This window comes from Eleutherodactylus coqui, chromosome 5, assembly GCF_035609145.1.
Source record: "Eleutherodactylus coqui strain aEleCoq1 chromosome 5, aEleCoq1.hap1, whole genome shotgun sequence".
NCBI classification, from domain to species: Eukaryota; Metazoa; Chordata; class Amphibia; order Anura; family Eleutherodactylidae; genus Eleutherodactylus; species Eleutherodactylus coqui.
The window spans coordinates 134,272,808-134,294,180 of NC_089841.1; the positions used below are offsets into that span (position 1 = coordinate 134,272,808).

The following is a 21,373-nucleotide window of genomic DNA, read 5'->3' on the forward strand; positions in this document are numbered from 1 at the left end:
GTTTTTGCCCTTCACAGTATAGACATAACTAAAAGGTATACATTTATTATTAACCCATTAAGGACCAGACACAGTAAATATACGGATAGTAGAATTACGGTGGCGCTTTAGGCCTCCTGCAACCAATCAGAGGCTGGACCTGTTATCAACTGTTAATAACAGCTGATAACCCAGAGGAGAAGGCAGGAGGGTTTTTTAACCCTTTCTGCCTTTACCTTCCCCGAGTACACAGTGCTCAATGAGTGCTGTGTACTAGAAAGTGAAAGTGGAAGGGTGCCTTCCACTCCGGGAGCCAGGGGGTCATGTGACTGCCGGGATTCCCTGCTATAGCAGAGCTGCAGGGTCGTACTAGAGCCTGGCCAGCTCTGCCAGTGACTAATGTCACTACAGGGGTTGTTTTTCCCTGTAACTGGGGCTCCTGTAGATGCCCCAGCTACAGTGGGAAAGTGTCAAATAAAAAAAACAAAACATGTGAATGTCCCTCAGAGGTCTTATATGACATAATTGGGGGACATAGATAGTAAAAAAGATAATTACATATATCAGTAAATAAAAATTACAGAATACAACAATATATACATAAGAAAATAACCCAAAACCGACACCAACCAAAACCGTCGCCGTATGTGCCCTGTGAACCAAAACCATACATACTATATATCAAAACGTCCGAAACAAATAGAGGAACCGGTTCCCGTACTTTATTTTAGCATAAATATACTAATTAAAAAAATAACTATTAAAAAAAATCTTTTTTTTAGCATTTTACCCCCAATAAAACTAAACAACGGGGCAAAAGTCAGTGAAAAAGATATTTTAAAAAATTATATAATCGCCTTATATGTCACGGGAAAAAAAAACACAGCAAAAATAATTTTGGTAGCTAAAGGAAACAAAATAGGGCAGTAAAACCACCAGATGGATAAAATCCCTAAAAAGTGTCTGGTCTTTAAGGTACAAAACAGCTTGGTCCTTAAGGGGTTAATTTAAAAATATTGAGGGCTGACACACACACACACACACACACACACACAAGGAAAAGGACGAAGTGCAGGGAACCTCAGCAATACAAGAAACACGTAAGAATTGCAGAATAATAAGGTCATGGGTCCCTTGGACAATTACACATAAAGCGATCCAACTCACATAGCAAGGTGCAAGACCAAGTGACAGGGAATAACTGAATCACTTGTCCATCACCTCATTTGTGAGAAAAAAAGGCTCAGTGGGCGCTTATATCATGTACCCAGACAACTCTCTGGTTTATATAGAGGAGCAGATGATGTTCAAGCTCCCAACAGACCTGGAGATACAAGTAGCCAAAACACCCTATACGTACTACATGATGAATGTCTCGAGTGCTTCGTCACTAAATTTTACATACTATATTTCTGAGATGTTATTGTAGTAGTAGAAGTTCACTAGTACTCAATATATATATATATATTTTTTTAAGATGCCTCTATAAGACCAATGCCAAAAAAAACTGCATGCATGCATGAAGAAAAACACCAGTACCAATAAGCAGTCAGTTTAAAAAAAAAAAAAAAAAAAAACGCATAGAATTTTTCTAGCACTTTTTTTCAACCAAAAATGCCTGTAAAAAAGTACAACTGTCAAGTAGATTTTAAATAACATTGCTGAAAATATTTTAGATTAAAGTGAGCTTTTCTGTGAGATTAATGTATTTCTATTTCTTCCCAAATGTAATAATGGCATTAATTCTGAGTAGATGTCTAGTTTATACCTGAAAGATAAGTTGCCCATTATTTTGCTTCAGGCTATTCATCAATAATAAGCACGCAGAGATCAAGATTATAAATGCATCTCCTCACTTTAGTTAATGTGTTTAAGTTTAGAACTACAGAAATAAAAGAAGAATACAGAACCAGCAAGGTGCTGTGAAATGTAACTGAAGAATAAGTCTACTGAAAAGCTGCAAAAGAGAAAAAGTGGTTTCACACCTATGACTAGGGTTTCGCTTTGCTGCTCTGTTCGGGGAGCAGGAAAGGGGGATCCCAAAGGCCGAACGGCTCCATCTCAGGATGAAACCGAACAGCGTCGGACGGATCCCATTGACTATAATGGGGTTTGTTCGATTTCTGGTTAGTTCCTCGGCTTTTGAATGGGAAGAAAAAGCGCTGCACTTTTCCTTCCAGTATTTTGAGCAGGACCTGCGATGAAGCCTCCAAGTGGTTTAATACAGATATGAAGCAAGCTAAACTGAAGTTGAAGTATCTGAACTTGACCTCTAGGCCTTTTCTGATTAGTATATGTATGTCCTATATGACAAAAGCTGTACATTTCCCAGCTGCCAACAGCCTGCAATTCTCTATACTCTTCTATGGTATTAGTGTATATTGACGCCACCGGAAGCTAGGGGTTTGACAGGAGGAACAAGATGTGAAGGTCCTAAAAGGAGCTAAAGTGCATTACTGCGGGAAGCGGCGTAGTAAGTGAGCAGGCATCCGTGTATGTTAGCCGCCACTTTGATCCAGCGCTATAACCACAGGTCACCGCCTGTCCCCCAGCCTCCCAGCTGTCCTGCTCGTTCTGCTCTCTGTGGGTGGCTCCCCCGCCGATGCCGCTCTGCTCCACTGCTGTTAGCGCAAGTCACTGGCTGTCGTCCTTCTGTTGTGTGCGGCTGGTGCCTCTAACTGTCATTGCCCCGGCATATTGCCTTCCTGCTCTGCTAACACTGTGTGCGGGGGACCAGGTCTCAAGGTGTAGCACGCCGTTGTAGTGCTGCTGTGGATCGACGGTGTCTGCCACTTAGAGGAACCCCGTTGCTCTGTCCTCCCTGCAGCTGACCGCAATGTAATACACACTTGGGGGATGAGGCCAGTGGCTTCAGCAGCTCCGGCGGCAAAGGCGCATAATGGGACTGTGTGCTTCCTCATGGGCACCCCGCTCTGCGCTTCTACACAGAGCAGGGTGCCGTCTTCTGGCCCGATGTAGGGGAAGGGGCTTTCAGCTGCAGCAGGGGGCCATGAAGAAACTCAGGTGCAGGCCGGCCTGGAGGGACTCAGGCGCAGACCGCGCTGGATTGCTGCCGCAACATTACGTTAGTGAGCTAGCAGGACCTGCAGCAACACAGCTCTCTAGCGTATCACATTCAGGGGGCTTCCCCTCCTGTCAATCTTGACTTCACCAGGGCCTCCTGGTGGCGTCAAGATACAATAATACCCTCTTCTTCAAGGCTTTCTGTAAATGTTCATAATCATCTGCAGTTTCAAAACAAAAAAAAAAAAGGAGGAGCTGAAGGAAGAGGATAGATGAAGCCGCAGTCTTCAGAAAGAGTTAGTCACAGAGAGAGAACAATCTCTTCTACTGGCAGCTTCTTCTGTACTTTGGTGGTCATTTTTGCTCCATGCAGCCAGGTACATTTCCATCAGTGCTGCCAGCATGTCATGCCACATTTCACACTCTGTAAGCTTTAAACTAGAACAATATGGGAAGGGAAGTGAAAGGCCAGGCAGAAAAATTCAGAAGGAAAGTATAGGAGTAAGAGAGATCGATCACAAACTAAGCTGTTTTCATACAAATGCACAGAGCATGGGAAACAAACAAGGAGAACTGGAGCTCCCTAACACAGGAAGAGAAATATGATGTCATAGGCATCACAGAAATTTGGTGGAATGATACACATGATTGGAATACAAGGCTTGAAGGATACAACTTATTTATAAGAAACTGACTTAATAAAAGGGAAGGAGGTGTTATGTTGTATGTTAGGAAAACATTCATCTCCACAGAGATTCAAGCTTCAGAGCATGGGAGTTCTGTAGAAACTGTTTGGGTAAGAATTAAGGATGAGTGAGTATACTCGCTAAGGCACTACTCGTTCGAGTAATGTGCCTTAGACAAGTATCTCCCTGCTCATCCTTAAAGATTCGAGAGCCGCCGCAGGGCGGGGAGCTGCGGGGGGAGAGCGAGTATACTCGCTCATCCTTAGTAAGAATACAAGTAGAGAACAACAGAAAGGACACCATTGTAGGCATTTACTATAGGCCACCTGGAGAAGCAGAAGATATTGATGAACTCTTTCTAGATCAGATGGCCAAGCTCTCATAAAAGCATGACAGTGATTATGGGATTTTTTTACCCATCCAGACATTTGTTGGGAAGCCCTCTCAGGTACAAGTAATGGATCCAACAAATTCTTATCCACTCTTGCTGACTACTTTATCTTCCAAAAGGTAGAAGCGAAAACAAGGGGATCTGCTATCCTGGACCTAATTCTTACCAACAGGGAGGAAATGGTTGAGGAAGTAAGGGTGGCTGGGACCTTAGGAGGCAGTGATCATGATATACTTGAATTTTGAATAACAAAGGGAGGAAGACCTGAGAAATCTCAAATTTCAAGGTTGGAAATTTTCAATGAATGGCAGATTTTAATGAATACTTAACCCCTTCCCGCCACATGGTGTAACTGTATGTCCTGGCAGGGAGGTACTCAGCGCAACAGGGCATACAGTTACGCCCTAAGGATAGTGCAGGATCATAAGAAATCTTGCACTATCCGGCAGTGGGAGTCGGCTGTCAGAGATAGCCGGGCTCCCCCTGCAACAACGAACCCCACTGTTACCCCCTTCCCTGCCACGATCTATGTAGATCGCAGCATGTGAAGGGTTCACAGAGGGAGCGCACTCCCTCTATGATGTCATCAGACTCCCACAATATAATCGCGGAGAGCCTGACAGTTACCATGGTGTCCTGCATTGCCGATGTCTATGATCGCTGTAACAAGCGATAAGGCATTGCAGGACAGGTGAAAGTGCCCCACAGGGATGTAAAATGTGTAAGCAAAAAAAAAAGATAAAAATAATGTACAAAAAAAATGTAAAAAAAAAAGTATAAAAACAGCCCTTTTTTGTGCTTTTTCTCATATTAGCATTACATTTTTTTTTTATTTAAATCTCACATATTTGGTATCGTCATATCCATAACGACACGTACAATAAGTTGAACAAGTTTTTTATCCTTAACGGCAAAAAGCGTTTAAAAAAAATCCTAAAAACTCCAGCAAAATGCTAATTGTTAGCATTTTGCCTCCCAAAAAACGCAATAAAAGTGATTTAAAAAATCCATACGTACCCCAAGATGGTACGAATAAAAACTACAGCTCGTCTTGCAAATAATAAGCCCTCATAGAGCTCCGTCCATGGAAAAACAAAAAAGTTATACGACTTTCAATGCAGCGATTTAGAAAAGAAATTTTCCAAAAAAAAAGGGTTTTTATTGCAAAAAAGTGAAAAAACCTTAAAACAAAAAGAATTTTGGTATCGTTGTAATCGTACCGGCCCGCAGAAAAAATATATTGTGTCATTTCTGCTGCATGATTAACGCTGTAAAAGAAAAAAAAAAAATCTATGGCAGAATTGATGCATTTTCTCTCCCTGATATCATAAAAAAATGTATAAAAGTTTTACAATATACTCTATGTACCCAAAAATGGCACTTCTAAAAACTACATTTCGTCACACATAAAACAAGCCCTTGTATGGCCGCGTCGACGGAAAAATAAAGTTATGGCTTTTGAAAAATGGAGATGAAAATCCGCCAAAAATCGTTGCGTCCTTAAGCCCAAAATAGGCCATGTCATGAAGGGGTTAATGAAGGTAGGAAGAATCCAATAACTGGATGTTCTTAAGAACAGAAATGTCCAAGAATTGTTATTAAGGTATGCTATATTGCGTAATGCTGAGGAACATTACCCCACTAGATCTCTAAATAGAAGAAAATGTCATACTGTCATAAACATCTGAGTAATTCCTCAAGACCTTTGACCAAATACAAGTGCCAAGTCTGCATTTAATACATAACTCATGTGTATCAGATATTCAGAGTAGTCATGCAGTCATAAACAGGTTTCATTTTCATGAACCTTTCAATAATAAACCTACATTTTTTTTGTATCTGAGGAAAGGCCAACCTCCAACAATGGATCTTGCCAACGGCTTTTCCAGCCATGCCATTCTGGGGTCTGAAAAAGCTAGCTCCCTTTGGAGGCTGCAAATGGCACCAATATTACTTGAGAGATACCTAATAACGGACTATATTTTTTTTATTTCATAGAAAAAGGTCCGATGAAGGATTAGTGGGAAATGCTCTATAATGTTAAGAAAGCACATACCGCAACAGTAGGCAAAAGAATAATGCAGCGAACCACTGCCAGAAATCAATAAATAGCTTTGGGCAGAGTTATACTTGTTACTAGAGTTGAGGAAAACTTTGAACCAGTAGGGCAAATCCAGGGGACTATTTTTATTTGTGCCAAAATTGACAAAAATGAAAATATATATTTTTGTGCTCATTTTGCCCGTGTTGTTTTAAGTAATCAAATCAGAAGGGCATCTAAGAGTGTTTCCTGCCTGTGAACGGTTATAGTACGTCAATCATTTGGGAAAAATCCTGAACAACTGGGCATGCAGGAACCACAATTTTGGAATCCCTCCGATTTCTGTCTTGTTGTATGACCACAACAGAGGAACCAATGGGCACAGCTCTGGCTTATAGTGCACACAATCGTGTGGACTTGTAGATCACCAGTCAACTGTGTACTAGGTTTATTTATTACCCCCAAGCAGAATTTCAAAATTAATTTTCCTAATGAAGACCGTAACATCCACAACCCCAATAACATGTAGACTTTAGGCACTTCAACATTAAGACTTTTTACCAGGGGGCATAGTCTTTATCCACAAAAATAGTCAGTGATCATTACAATTCCATTATTCCCCACCTCACCTACAACCAAGACTAGTGCTGGTTAAGTCTGTTACAGTAGCTGCCAGTAGCAGCGGCATGTCCATGGAGAGTGTATGGTGGATCATTGAGTCCTCAACCTCCGCACAATGGCACTCCTTGTTATTTTTATGTGGGGATGCCTTTTTGCACTAAATTACTGTTCCTAGGATGCTGTAATGTGGCAGTACATGAGCCGTTAGTAAAATTAGTATTAACTAAATAGAACTCCCCACCCCACCTTCCACACCAAGAATTCCATTAGTGCCGCACTACAGTGAGCGTGGAACCAATACAGAATACGTCTTTTTAAGATGTGAGTATTGTACTATCTTGCACCCCAGATGCTGCTCAACTATTGAAGTTGATTTCCACAACTATAAGTTACCCCATCCATCTGCAACAACAGCTTGGTCTGGCAGGATGCTTGTCTACCATCTTAATACAAATGAAAAACTTTGTTATCACTAATAATTTCCAATGAGTCAGAATAACCTCATGTCCAATTAAATGCTATTTAAATAAACATCGTTATCAGTAATCAATGGGGAATACTTACTGCTATGATATAAAACTGCATTTAGAGTTGTTTTCTGAAAAGTGTAAATCATATCAATCTGTTCAACGTTCATACAAGGTACACTTTGGCTCTACCAGAATTACAGTGCAACTATTCTCTGTCTGACTAATGACAAGTGCCTTAATACCATATCAGAGCTTTCAGGTGAAAGTTCTAACTTAAAGTATAACTTTCGCACAGAGAGTTAAGGCAGCAGTATGAGGTACTAAGCTCTCGTTCACGACCTGAAGGTTGCAAATTCAATTGATGCATGGTTCAGGTAGCCGGCTCAAGGTTGACTCAGCCTTCCGAGGTCGGTAAAATGAGTACAGCGCTTGTTGGGGGGGGGGGGGGGGGGGGAGATAAATTACCTGAAAGCTCTGTGGAATAAGTTTGTACTATACAAATAACAAGTCCCTTTGATGGACGGTTCTGACATATATCACTGTATAGGCATACAATGCAACATATCACCCTTAAGGACCTATTGGCTATGCAATTAATGTTATTCGACTAAACACTTTGCATTGAATAGCATAGTGTAGTAGATCTGTTATTCCTTTTATTGCCAATACTTTGATAGGTGGTTCAACTTCTGAATCCTGAGAATGAAGAGGCCCCAGTGTTGTGCAAATGAAAACAGTGTAGGAGATGCAGCGCTACACCAATTCTACCGACCGTTCATTCTTAAAATCGTGGCCAGCTGCTGGAATTTCTATAGCACCATGGTGAACATGAGGAAGAAGGCTATTCTACCCTTCACCATGTAACATAGTATGTTAGGGTGAAAAAAAAAAAACAACTGACATTTCTATCTAGTTCAGCCTATTACCCTCCCCAGCCCCCCAATGTTGATCAAGAGGAAGGCAAAAAAAAACCAATGAGGTAGAAGCCAATTTTTCTCATTTGGGGGGAAAAACATTCCTTCCTGACTCCAAGTCTTGCAAACAGAATTCCTGAATCAACAACCCTTCTAAGGTAATTAGTAACTGTAATATTGTAACTCTCAAGAAAGGCCTCCAGACCCCTCTTGAACCCTTATTGAATTTGCCATCACCACGTCCTCAGGCAGAGAGTTCCATAGTCACACTGCTCTTACAGCAAAGAACCCCTTGCATGTTGGTGAAGAAACCTTCTTTCCTCTAGATGTAGAGGATGCCTCCTTGTTTCAGTCACAGTTCTGTACTGACCCCTGTGGTACCCCACTAGTAACGGTGACCCAATCAGAGTACGAGCCATTTATTACCACCCTCTGCTTTCTATCACTAAGCCAGGCACTTACCCACTTACACACATTCTCGCCCAGACCAAGCATTCTCATTTTATATACCAATGTACCGAATGCTTTGGAAAGTTCAGATAGACAAGATCCAGTGACTATCTCTGGACCACTCTAAAACTTACCTCCTCATAGAAACTGATCAAAGTGGTTTGAAAGGAGTGATCCCTCATATACCTAATCTGATACGGAGTTAGGCCTCCTACAAACGAGCGTTGTGTTTTCATGCTGGCCGCATCACGGCCAAAAAAACTTGTGAAAAGGAAAAATACGCGATCAAGTCATGGCCAAAATTTGTGTTTTCTCGGCCATTCACATGGGCGGCTGCGGCGTATATGCACTACAGCGTGGAAATCCCTCGGTGAGCATAAATCCTCAGAAAGACTTCTAATGCGTAAATAGAGGCACCTGTAATATTTTTGCAGTGTTGGATGCTGCTAAACTACCACCTCCTCTTTTTTCAGCTCCCATAGATGCCTATGGGAGCCTCCGGCATATCTCGGCCAAAAGATAGGGCAAGACCTATCTTTTCCATCCGAGTATATAATCATGCGCCAAATTTGGTTGCTGATGTCCTATTATTGCGGGCATTATGCATTTACGTGGCTAAAAATAGCTCATGTGAATGAATACATTAGAAACCAATGCTTCAGTTGGCTACAATATTTTATCATGGCTTAATTAGCCTCTTAAAAACGCTCGTGTGAATAAGGCCTTATACAGCTATTATCCTTGAGGTACTCCAGGAAAGCATTTCTTAGAAAACCTTCAGACATTTTACCCACAGTAGAAGTAAGACTTACAGGCCTGTAGTTTCCAGTTTCACTTTTTGAATCGGCACCACACTGGTGATGCACCATTTTAGTGGAACCGACTCCATCATTATAACGTCCTTAAAATATAAGAAACAACAATCTGTCTAATACATTCTTTGTATTTGTGGCCTATCCTTCAATAAAAGTCACTCGAAAGATGCCTGAAATCTCCAACAAGCTGAAGCTATGATATGCCACATTGCCACATGAGCACTGCTGCCTATCATAGGCCACAGCAGCCACATGTCATACGGTAGATACTTTCATCACTGCCAATAATTGGATGGAGCAGACATAAAATGGCATAGTACATCGAAATAAATCAACAAGGGGAGAGGCACTGGGAATATAAAAAGTGAGAATGCCTTTTTTTCTTGTTCTCAAAAAGAAAACTATAGAACCATTTCTTAAGAACTGGTAAAGTGTTTTAGCTGTTCATCAAACCAATGCAACTGAGAAGTCTAAATAAAGTATGAAGAAACTCTGTGTCAATAGGTTGTAGCTATGTTTATGGCACAAACTGAGAATCCAAAGGCAACAAAGTGCCAGAGGCGCATACTTCAATAATGAAATGGCAAACAAAAAGGTACACACAGAGAGTTCAAAGAAAACCTCCACCAGTAGCAAAATAATTAGGTGATTGGTTACATATAGTAAGAGTCAAACAGGTACAGCAATAGGGCTAAAGTAGAAGTCATAGGACCCAATAGCAAAATGAGCTGGACCCTCACCATCTAGTGACAGAAAGTATGATAGCAACATAAGGAGAATTAAATAGAACTATTATCCATACAGTACACTAACTTGTTATTCCCTATAGAAAGAAGCCATGTTCTTGCACCCAACTGGGCACCCAGCCCCTGGGTCCCAACAGCAATAAGCATGTTCCTGTATACTAAAAAGGTGATAAAAGCCCTCAGCTTCCCATGGTAATTATTCAATATTGAGTCTTTTTAACGCCCCAATGACTCATTTCTTTAGTTACTGTCTTGCCTGAGTAGTGCACAAAAAGTTGAAGCCATTGCTAAACAGCACCTGATACTCTGGATATTCGTGTTTCACTTGTTTGTCTGTAGAAGTGTTGATGGCTCACCATGGCAATGTGCCATTCGTTAGCAGTTCCTATGCCAAGATGTCAAATGAGAACCTACTTAATGTAGAGGCAATGGGGTAAAGCAAACACCGCGACATGACCATGAAGTGAATATACCCTTAGCATTTATCACTCTGGGAATGTTTAGGTCAACGTGGGTGTATATCACCTCTATATTGTAATTATAGGTGCTTCCATTTAAATGTCAACTGGCCCACACCTAAAATATGAGGCATCCTTGTAATTTACACTGTATTTCATCCACCTGACAGATTCTATTAACTGTATAAATTGAATATACATTATGACATATACATTATTCCAGCTCTATTTATTTAAAGATACATTGAAAGTCACACTTTTTGAATTCTTTTTAGTACTAGTATAGGAGATGTGCATGTATAGCCATTGGTCCATTTAAACAGGTTGGCATCACCCCCACTGATCAGATACTTATCCCCTATTCACAGCAGAAATGATAAGTTTAAAACCTGGCATAACCCCTTTAAAAGGCTTGTGTCATGATTAAAAGTCATCTCCTATCCACAGCATAGGGGGTAATTTTCAGATCCGGGCTCTGGCACATCCTGAAGTAAGGGCAGTGGTGGTCATACATGCTCACCATCACTCCATTCATTTCAATGGGTCTGCAAAGATAACAGAGTTCAAGTCATCTGTTTCTGGCAATCACATTGAAATGCATGGAGCAGTAGTGCACACAGATGACCACTGCTGCATCCGAGGACCTTCAAAGACCCTCTGTTCTCTGTGAGAAAACCTCTTTTAAATCAAAGTTAAATTCCTAAACAATGATGGTTCTGCTAACCAAAGGTATAAAGTTACATTAGACTATGAAATATATATCTATTATATATACAACTAGACAGGTTAAAGAGGTAAAGTACACAAAAGACAATATAAAGCCAAATTCAAACGATCCTCCTAGCCTGAAGGAATAAAGATGGCTGCAGCGGCTCCTCTGACTACCTGATGCACATTGTGCATTTGTGTGCAAGTATTAGGCACTACACCTGCTTTGGTTAACCAGTGCTAGCCAGTCAGAGCAGCAGAGTTTGTTCTTAGACTACCAATGCTACTAATGCACATCGGGTAGTCAGAAGAGTGGTGCGGCCGTCTCTGTTTATCCAGGTCTGGAGGGTTGCCAAGTCTGTAGTTAATAATAAACTAATAGTATTTCAAGTAATCACAATTGCAAAAATGTAAAATGATAAATAATTTAATTCATATAAGTCCAGCACCCACCTCTCAATATCAGTGAAGGAGATACAAAGATTTAACAGCTATGTAAAACTTCATGCACATTTGTAGTGTACCTCTGTGCACTAACAGTTGGAGGACGGAATTTCTTGCAAAACTAAGGGCTCTGCATCTTGAGGGGGGGGGGGGGGGATTATTCCTAGGACCACTTACAGCAGGGGAGGGGGAATATTACATATAAAAGTACATCGCCAGGAGGGGGGGGGGGGCTTAGTGATAATAATGGAGTTTTTATTCTAATAAGTTAATTATTTTTCTTGTGGAGTACATCTTAAATGTCCTGGTGGCCAAGGGCTCCTCTTGATTCGGAGGTCCTGTCAATGCAGCGAGTCGGGTCCTGTTTCCGTCATAGAACACTATTCATTTATCTTCATTGCTGTGTCTGGTGCTGCTGCTGCCCGTAGTCCCATTCCTCTTCCCACCCAATGCCCGGGCAGTAGCAGTAATAGACACAGCAGTGAAGATAAGCAATAATGTTACATGATGGTTACTGGACGCGATATATTTCACTCACGAGTCCCCAGTGGCCAATGTATGTAATATCGTATTCCACAGGAAAAATCATTAGCCATCAATAATAAAAGCTTCATTATCAAGTCTCCCCCTTCCTGGCTGTATATATTTATAATTAATATCTTACCCCTCCTCTACTGTAAGTGGGCCCAGGAACAACCCCACAATCCCCACCGCCTGGATGCAGAAACCATCAAACAGACTGATGTGTTCTGCAAGGAATTCAGTCCTCCAGCTTTCACAGCTGCACACTACAAATGTAGGCGAACATTTTGTAATCAATTGTAATTGCAAAAATGTAATTTAACATTAAAATGCATTGATCAAAAGGTGTACAAAGCCTTTGACCTTTTAAGGATGTGGCTCAGTTTGATACTTAAGGATCCAACTATTTTGGGGGGCTTTCATCTCCTCTTTTCAAAAGCCAGAACTTTTAACTTTTTTCGATATAGCTATCTATATAAGGGCTTGTTCATTGTGTAATGAGCTGTAGTTTTTATTGGTACCATTTATTTTTACTACTTTTGGGTTTACCTTTTGATTATATCCCTGTAGGGGACTTGAACCTGCAATCACATGACTGCTCAGCTAGTACATTGCAGTACTTCTGTACTGCAGGGTTTTTCTCTATTCTTGGCTATGACAAGTCTGGAGCCCATTGCCTGGTATCCAGTTTCCATGATAACCCATCAGTCCTCCATGTCAGAAGGCGGATGATGTCACAGAGGGAGCTCAACATTGATCGCAGGATGTTAGCTGTGAGGATTGGAGTTCTCTGCGATCTCCATCATTGCAGAAGGACCCCAGCTGTCAGTTACTGCTGGCTCCCGCTGAGGATATTGCAGGCTGAGCCTCTGGGTACACGCCAACTATATATATATTAGTTTTGCATGAACCCCTTCCCTCCCATAATGTACATGTATGTAATGAGGCTGGAAGCAGATCTGTCACCGCTCCTGCCATGTCTGTCTTAGTAAATACTGTATTGTGCCATTCCCCTTTTATTCCTATAAGAATATATGATTGAATGGACAACTGGGTGTTACCGGTAGAGGATGTGTCACTATGCAAGGTGACATTGTCCAATCAGTGCTGATAGAGTCAGCCTGTGTAGAGGTACACCTCTGTGACAAGGGAAATACTACCACCCAGTTGTCAGTTTATTCATATCTATTTCTAGGAGGAATAACAGAAGAACAGTAAAAGGCAGAGTTCCAAGGAAAGATACTCCATATTATTTCATGGGGATTCTTACTAAAAACAGAAATGGGGAAAGAGCTGACAGTTCCCCTTTAAGCAGAGGCACTTATTAAGCCCACTTGACCTTATGCAATATTATTATTGTACTTGCAACACACGCTGCCTAACAATAAGGATGTATTGTGTAAACGATCTGGACTATTAACAATTAACTCTTACACAAATGAAGAAATTGAAACAAATCACTTGAAACAAGTCCCATGACAATAGCAAGTTATGACTTGCCATATTGGCATGTAGGCCTCGGTTTACACATTATATAGTGAATTATACCACTTTTACACTTTTTAGACACCCTTGTCACTCTTTCTAACATCTGGTAAGTAAGATATAATAAAACGGTGAACTTACCTGAGACTTGGTAAGTACAGTAGAAGAGCATAAGGAAGCCCACAGTAAAGTGCAGCAGTGCAGGCATATTGTCACATGGGATGCCAGTCTAGGACAAGGTAACGGAGCGGATGGCTAGGATGCAGGCCTGGCAGTGGGGTGAAGGAGGCTTCCTAGCACACAGCTGCTGCTGACTCACACATTGTAGCAGCTCTACTACAGAGAAGTGGGAGGCGGTGCAGGCAGCTCCTGAGACTCTGGCTGTCAGAGCAGCCCTGGCTTAAGTAGTGCAGCCAGAGGCACTGAAGTAGGAGAGGGCAGACTTTACACAGCCAGCCTGGCAGCGCTCCCAGGGAATCAGTGACAGCGGGAGAGAAGTTCCAGGTTTTAGACTTTGCTGACAGGAAGCAATTCCACAGTACAAAGACCATCAGCTGCGACAAAGCAGGGCTAAACATCAACAGTGACGGACCTGCCATAGCACTGCGCACACGACGGGTTAACGAAGGAAACTTTTACTATGTACTCAGATACTGGAAAGATCCAATGAAGAAAGACGCAGTACTGGGTAATAGCAGACGGCGCCGAGCCCAGAGTGCTGGTGGAAAATAATGCCCGTGTCATCACCCTCATGGCGCCTTCACACTGACCATCACAATTTTGCCGCAAGAAAATTGCGGCAAAATCGTATCTTTGTTCTTGCGATTTTTGAGCGTCAGCAATGCTTTTTCCTGAGAATAATCTTGCATCGCCTCCTGCGATTTTTAGTGCAAAAGTCAATAGGACTTTCTAATGTTAAAAACGAATGGCACGATAAAATGTAGGCTCCGTAGGGAAACATAGGTGACTTGCAAAAAAAAATTGCTATCTTGTCAGAGAAAACAATTGCCGCACGATCTATCCTTCTGCGTTTTGCATCAGAGAAAACATCGCTAATGTGAAGGAGCCCATTAGAAAGCATGGACTTCACGTAAATGCGATTTGTAGGGCTGTCGCATCGCAGCAAAATCGTGCAATTTTGTCGCCCATGTGAAAACACCTGACACTTCAGCCAGTCATCTTGGGGCTTTCTCAAGTTGTGTGTGAATAGTGTTAGGCTGGGTTCACATGGGGCGTAATAGCCGTGGAATGTCCATACGGACTTTCTGCATAGAAATTTGACTTTATACCCCGGGATTAGACAGAAAAGTGGACGAGATTTGCACAAATCTAATCCACACGCTGCGGCCGAGCCGTGCTGAAATTGACATGCGGTGAAGAATTTAAAGACGTGGAAGTTCTTTCCCCCTTTCCGCGGCGGCCGCTCTCCTCTCTATGGGGAGAGGGGACCGCAGCGGGATGCAGGCGGTGAAGCTGCTCCAAAACCCGCAGCGAAAGGACACGGGTTTTGAAGCTGCATTTCTCCTGCGGAAATCTCGCAGCATTTCTGTGCGGTCATTTCATGAGATTTCCGCAGGATTTCAGACCTGTGTGCACCCAACTTTAGGCTGCTTTCACACCCCCGTTAGGGTTCAGTTCAGGGCTTCCATCTGTCTGCTCTGTTTTTGCAGAAGAGAAACAAAGCAAAAAAAAAAAAATTTTTTTGCCTATTGATTTACATGGAGTTTCAAAAACATAGAAAACAAACGGAAAGGCTTTGTTTGATTCCATTCTGCCAGGTTTCCATTTTTTTGGACAGAAAAATAACTCTTCAGTCTGCGCTATTTTTGTGTTAAAAAAAATGAGAACCTAACAGAACAGAAGCGAACTGCAGCTTTTTTTTTTTTTTTTTTTAAAAACCTCATTGAATTCAATAGGGAAAAGAATAAGGGATCCTTTTTTCTGTTTTATGTCAGAGAGATGGAAATTCTGAATTACTCCATAATCAAAATGTGAAAACAGCCTCAGGGCTCCTTCACACTGGAGAGGGCGATATCGCCATCCATGTGAAACCCGTGGATGCAAGGCGTTTTCATGCGAAAACAGCCTCACATCACTGCAGCAGAGGATCGCGGAATTCTCCCATTGCTTTCAATGGAGCCCGGCGCTGCTGCCGCCAGCTCCATTGAAAGCAATGAGCGATCTCAAAGAAAGGTAGGACATGGTGTGATTTTTTTTCCTACATAGCATCACACCGTGGTGCCATGCAGAGAAACATCGTCAATGTGATATACCCATTCAAAGAAATGGGTTTCATATTTGTGCGTCTCACAACGCACAAATCTTGCATAATTTTCTCACCACACTAAGGGCTCTGGCATACTGGTGAGAACATGTGAAAATAACCTTGCATCACTGTGGGGTTCCATTCATCCAATTGCTTTCAATGGGGCAGCAGCAGCGCTGATCCCATTGAAAGCAATGGGAGGACACAGCGATCTCCTGCCACAGCGGTCACAGTTCTCAGTAATGAGGGGTTCCCTGAGGGGTTCCTCAGTAATGAGGAATCACCTGCCGCTGCTGTTTCTCAATGTTTCTCCTATGTTTTCATAGGCTGCTGCCGCCGGCCCCATTAAGAGCAAGGTGATTCCCCCTGGATTTGACTGAAGGAATCCCCTGCTGCAGCTGTCACAGCCGAGGCAGGGCATCGCGATGTCCTCCCATTGCTTTCAATGGGGCCGACGCTGCTGACGCCGACCCCATTGGAGACAATGGGTGATATTGCAAAAAGAAAGGAGATGCTGTGATTTTGTTTTCACGCAGCATCGCAGGAGTGAAAACATTGAAAATGACAATGAAACCATTGAAATTAATTGGTTTCATAATCATGCGTTTTCACTCACTCCTGCATCATGAGAACATTGCCCAATTTTCTCACCAGTATGAAGGCACACTGTATTCACACGGCCGATAAAATCTTGCATGAATACGAACCATATTCTTTTAAATGGGGTGCTATACATGAGCGCTCCCCCCCCCCCCCCCCCCCGCATCTTTGGTTATTTCCTCTGAATGCCTCGCCAATTGTTTTCAAGAAGGCCGGAAAACACATTGCACAGTGTGCAAGCGGGGCGAGCTTTCCATTTGAAAACAATAGGAAATACTTGCCCATCCTCCTTTCATCCGCGTCTGAGGATCGCAACTGTACTGAAGTGATGGGAGGCGTTGTTAAAACAAGAACACCTCACATCAATGGAGAAATCACAAGCGCAAGATGGAGCCGCGTTTCATGGGCAGATATCACACTTGCTCATTTGAAATTAGCCTTACAGATATATATTGTATACAAGGTAATTAATAATTGCATTACAGAAATCTATTTTAGAATATTCATAATGTAGTGCAGATTGCAACAACAGACATAGTATATGGGTGTTCACGTACAGCACTGCGATATAGCACTTAGGGCTCCCTCACACTGGCCATCGCGATTTTGGAGCGATGCTTTTTCTTGCAAAAACATTGCTGCCACTTGGAACTTTCTTACACAATTTTGCCGCTTTTTTTCCACGAGAAAGACAATAGGAGTTTCTTATGTTAAAAACACTTTGCATAAAAATCGCAGGTTCGTACTTTGTGATGTGATAAAAAGGAGGCTCCATAGGGAAACATAGGAGATAAATAAAAAGCAAAACACAGAAAGATAGGGCATGCCGCAATTTTTTTTTTCACTCCACATCGTAGGAGTCAAAACATCTCAAATGGGAATGAAACCATTGAAAATCATTGTCATAATTCTCCATTTGATCACAAGTGTGAAGGGATCTTTACTGATCCTCTATATATATATATATATATATATATATATATATATATATATATATATATATATATATATATATATATATATATATATATATATATATATATATATAAAACCACCATTCTCACAGGTTAACAGGGCCCATATGAAGTAGCTATGAAGGTGAACCCGGTCGCTTCACTGCAGATCATCTCCTAAGATACAAATCCTTGGTGTTTCACAGTGATTAGCGCACATGGGGAGAGCAGAACTAGTCATTGGACATATATAAAAGCCTGTCTGAGCATGCTCACAGAGAGAGAGTGCTGCATCAGACTCACATGTGCAGAAATAGACAGCCGGGCGAACAAATACATCAAACATTTGCAATAAATTGATTGGCTGATCATGCTAAACATCTAATGTTCCAAAATTTCCATAAAGGCAGAATTGCCAACTTCTTAAGAGAGAGTTTGATGTATGCAGTGGCATGCTATATGCTCCACCCACTAATAGGGCACACACCCAACCGCCAACATTTGAATATACATTAGTTATATAGGCAATTAGGTCTTAGTTTCCACAAACATTTGCAAGAAAAAGTAAGCAAGCCCTTTAGAACTACAGTGGTGCCTTGGCTTGCGAGCGTCTCAGCTTGCGAGCTTCTTGACTTGCGAGCAGGCTCTCTCTTGAATTTTTGCTCTGATTTAGGAGCAAAAACTCAGGTTACAAGCTTGCTCGCAAGCTTATACACGGGAGGGCTGGCTCAGGAAGCAGGTGTCTAATGCTCACCTACCGCCAGCGGTCCGGTCCTCGCAATGGCCTGCAGTGCTGCTGTAGGCTGCTGCATCCTCCTCCAGACATTCAATGACAATGATGTCATTGAATGGCTGTGATTGGTTAATCCAGCGCCGGCTTTCATTGGCTGATGCGGCACTGGATTAACCAATCAGAGCATTAGCTTGCTGGAGGCAGGTAATTCAAGCCCCACTACCAGGAAGAAATGCTCTGTTGGCGTTAAGGAGGACACGGCAGGCTGCAGCAGCGACGATGACCAGAACGCCGGCAGTAGGAGAGTATTGATGTTTGGTTTTTTTACATGTAGTGTAGTTGGGGCTTTAGGGAGGTCTGGAACGGATTAATGGCGTTTCAATTCATTTTAATGAGGAAAATTGATTTGACTTACGAGTGTTTTGGGTTAAAAGCTCCGTCATGGAACAAATTAAACTTTTAGGCCCCTTGTCCATGGGCGTGATTTCGCCAGCGGTAAAATGCTGTCTGAAGCTTTCCATAGCGTGGCTATGGAAAGCGCCGGCCCCCTTTCCACGAGCGGAAAATCATTGCGATTTTTCGCTCGCGGCTGGCAATTCACACCATGCTGCGAATTGCCGCAATTCTCCGTGATCAGCCTGTCAGATAGGCTGACAGCGGAGATCCGTCTGCCGGCTCCTGCTCCTGGGCAGCGGAATACCGCAATGCCTGTGGACAGGCAGCCTTAACCCAAGGCACCACTGCACTTGGACTTCTGCATTCATTACTAAGCAAATGTAATCTCACACAACATGTGTTTCAATTAGGGCTCGTTCACACAGACGTATGCTCTACCTGGAAGAGATCACGTATGGGCTGCAATTGGTACTGTACATGCCTGGGATTCTGATGTCACGGACATGCACAGTGGGATTTTTTTTTTTTCAAATTCCCCGCTCTAGACAGAACTGGGATACGTATTGAAACGCTGTCCCCTCGCAATGCACGCGTATGGACAGCGTTTCATACGCAGCCCATTCAAGGGCTGTGTATGATATGTGGAGAAATCGAGCATGCTGCAATTTATTTCTCCTGTGTACTGATACACAGTGCCCACACGCAGGTGTGAATAGAATAATGAAAGTGCATTGACTTTCAGTGCCTCCTTTTGTGGTACGACGACTTATAAGCTATTGTTTCTCTGTTACCAGCCCGAAGGCTGAAGCATATTAAATATATATATATATATATATATATATATATATATATATTGCTCTGTTACACATACTGTAAGTATAAACGTAATTATAAGAATCTAACAAATGAAATATAGCTACTGTATACTAATTTTCCCTTTTCGTTAAGTTCCCTAACTATAAACGTGTATGCAATCTCCTTTCTTAAGAATGTAAACTTTTGCTGTGTGACGTAAGTGGTCGTCAAGGAAACGGGGCGCAGTTGTACCAGGAGCTTGCCCAGGTGCTGTGTACCCCTCCCCTCTATACGTATGGAAAGCTAAAGAGCGGAGTGTAAACTGGATGTTGGGATGCAGCGATGATCCCCCTGCTGCCCCCCTTAGCTCTGCCTACCGCTACTTTCTGTACATGGAACTAGTATAAGAGATAGGATGAACCAATAAGCATTAGCTTCTAATAAGACTGCCTACCTAGTATTTAAGAATCTGTTGTGATGTCACAAGTCAGTCTGGATTTGAGAACCTTTATGTCTCCTAGACTCATTAATGTCGACATTGAATAAATCTTCATTTCCTATGTCCCGGGTATCGTATTGGATGTTGGCTCCTATATCTCACTTTTACTGCATATTACACTGGCGGGGAAGTTACATCAGTGTGAATGAGCCCTAAGGCCTCATGTCCACGGGGAAATTAAGAATTAAAATCCGGAGCGTTTTTCCCGCACACGGATCCGCGCCCCATAGGGATACATTAGACACCCGCAGGTAGTTAAATACCTGCGGATGTCATTTTCCTCTGCAGGCGCGGGTCCCGCCTGCAGGAAAAAAATCCGCACATGCTCCATTTGGTGCGGGTCTCCCGCACAGATGGCTCCCGCAGGCTTCTATTGATGCTTATGGAAGCCGTCCGGATCCGCGGGATACCCGTACCAGAATTAAACTCACCTGCTCTGGACGATGCGGTTCTTCCCTTCTTCTCGGCCGGATCTTCTTTCTTCGGCCCGGCGGATGTGCGCGGCACGCTGCCGGCGTGCCGAGCATATCCGCTGGGCCGAAAAAAGAAGATCCAGCCGCGAATAAGGGGATACACGCATCGCCCGGAGCAGGTGAGTTTATTCTTATTTTTAGGCATCATGTCTGCGGGGCAGGAGGGGCCCGCTCCGGATTCTACATATAGAATCCGCGGCAGGCCTGATTTTCCCCGTGGACATGAGGCCTTAAGAGATGAGATTGGAAGTGTAGGTTTCACATGTTCTTTGCCCATTAAAAAACACACAAAGAGTGGTCACTGGTGCAGCGTCCCGTAGGGTAACTTCGGACACATGGCATACGCTGAGGAGCGAGGAGGGCAATATGCTGGCTTGTCACGGTGGCACTTACCATGCTCCCTCCCGGAGGGACGCATGCAGCCAAGCCCAGGGCAGTGCTGGGCCTCTTCCGGACACCCCCAGCATGGCGATGCCCAATAAACATTAGGACAGGTGAAAGGGTTGGCACAGGTGACGCCATCATTCCGACTCACCAGCATGGATATCGACGGGGAAATAAATGAGCCGAAGACAGTGATATAGTAGCTCAGGTCCCTGGGAACGGTCAGGGCCTGGAATAATTTTACTTAAAAAGCTCTAAACAAAACAAGGCAAAAATAGACAGTATTCCACGTGCAGGTAGAGTTATAAATATTTACAGACAGACATGAAGAGGAGTACCTCCACACAGGGATCCCAGACTTCAGGACACCTGTGCGTGTGACAACTGTAGACACGTACCTCCACCCAGCGGTCCCAGACTTCATGACGCTTGGGCGTGAACAGTTGAAGGACAAAAAGAGTACCTCTGCATGGGGCATTGAGAAAGTTTTATTCACTAGTTGGTCACTCTCTATTGGGGG

At 42.8% G+C, this 21,373-nt stretch overlaps 1 protein-coding gene across 4 annotated transcripts in view; it reads right to left on the bottom strand.

The window, feature by feature from the left end:
• Nucleotides 1-14,140, bottom strand: part of LOC136627798 (uncharacterized) — a 158,593-nt gene extending 144,453 nt beyond the window's left edge. For all 4 annotated transcript variants that reach the window (XM_066603194.1, XM_066603196.1, XM_066603193.1 and 1 more), the window contains exon 1: nt 13,896-14,140. In XM_066603194.1, coding sequence (XP_066459291.1) covers nt 13,896-13,962 — 67 coding nt within the window. In that variant the 5' untranslated portion in view covers nt 13,963-14,140. The remainder of the gene's footprint in view (nt 1-13,895) is intronic.
• Nucleotides 14,141-21,373: the final 7,233 nt, after the last annotated feature.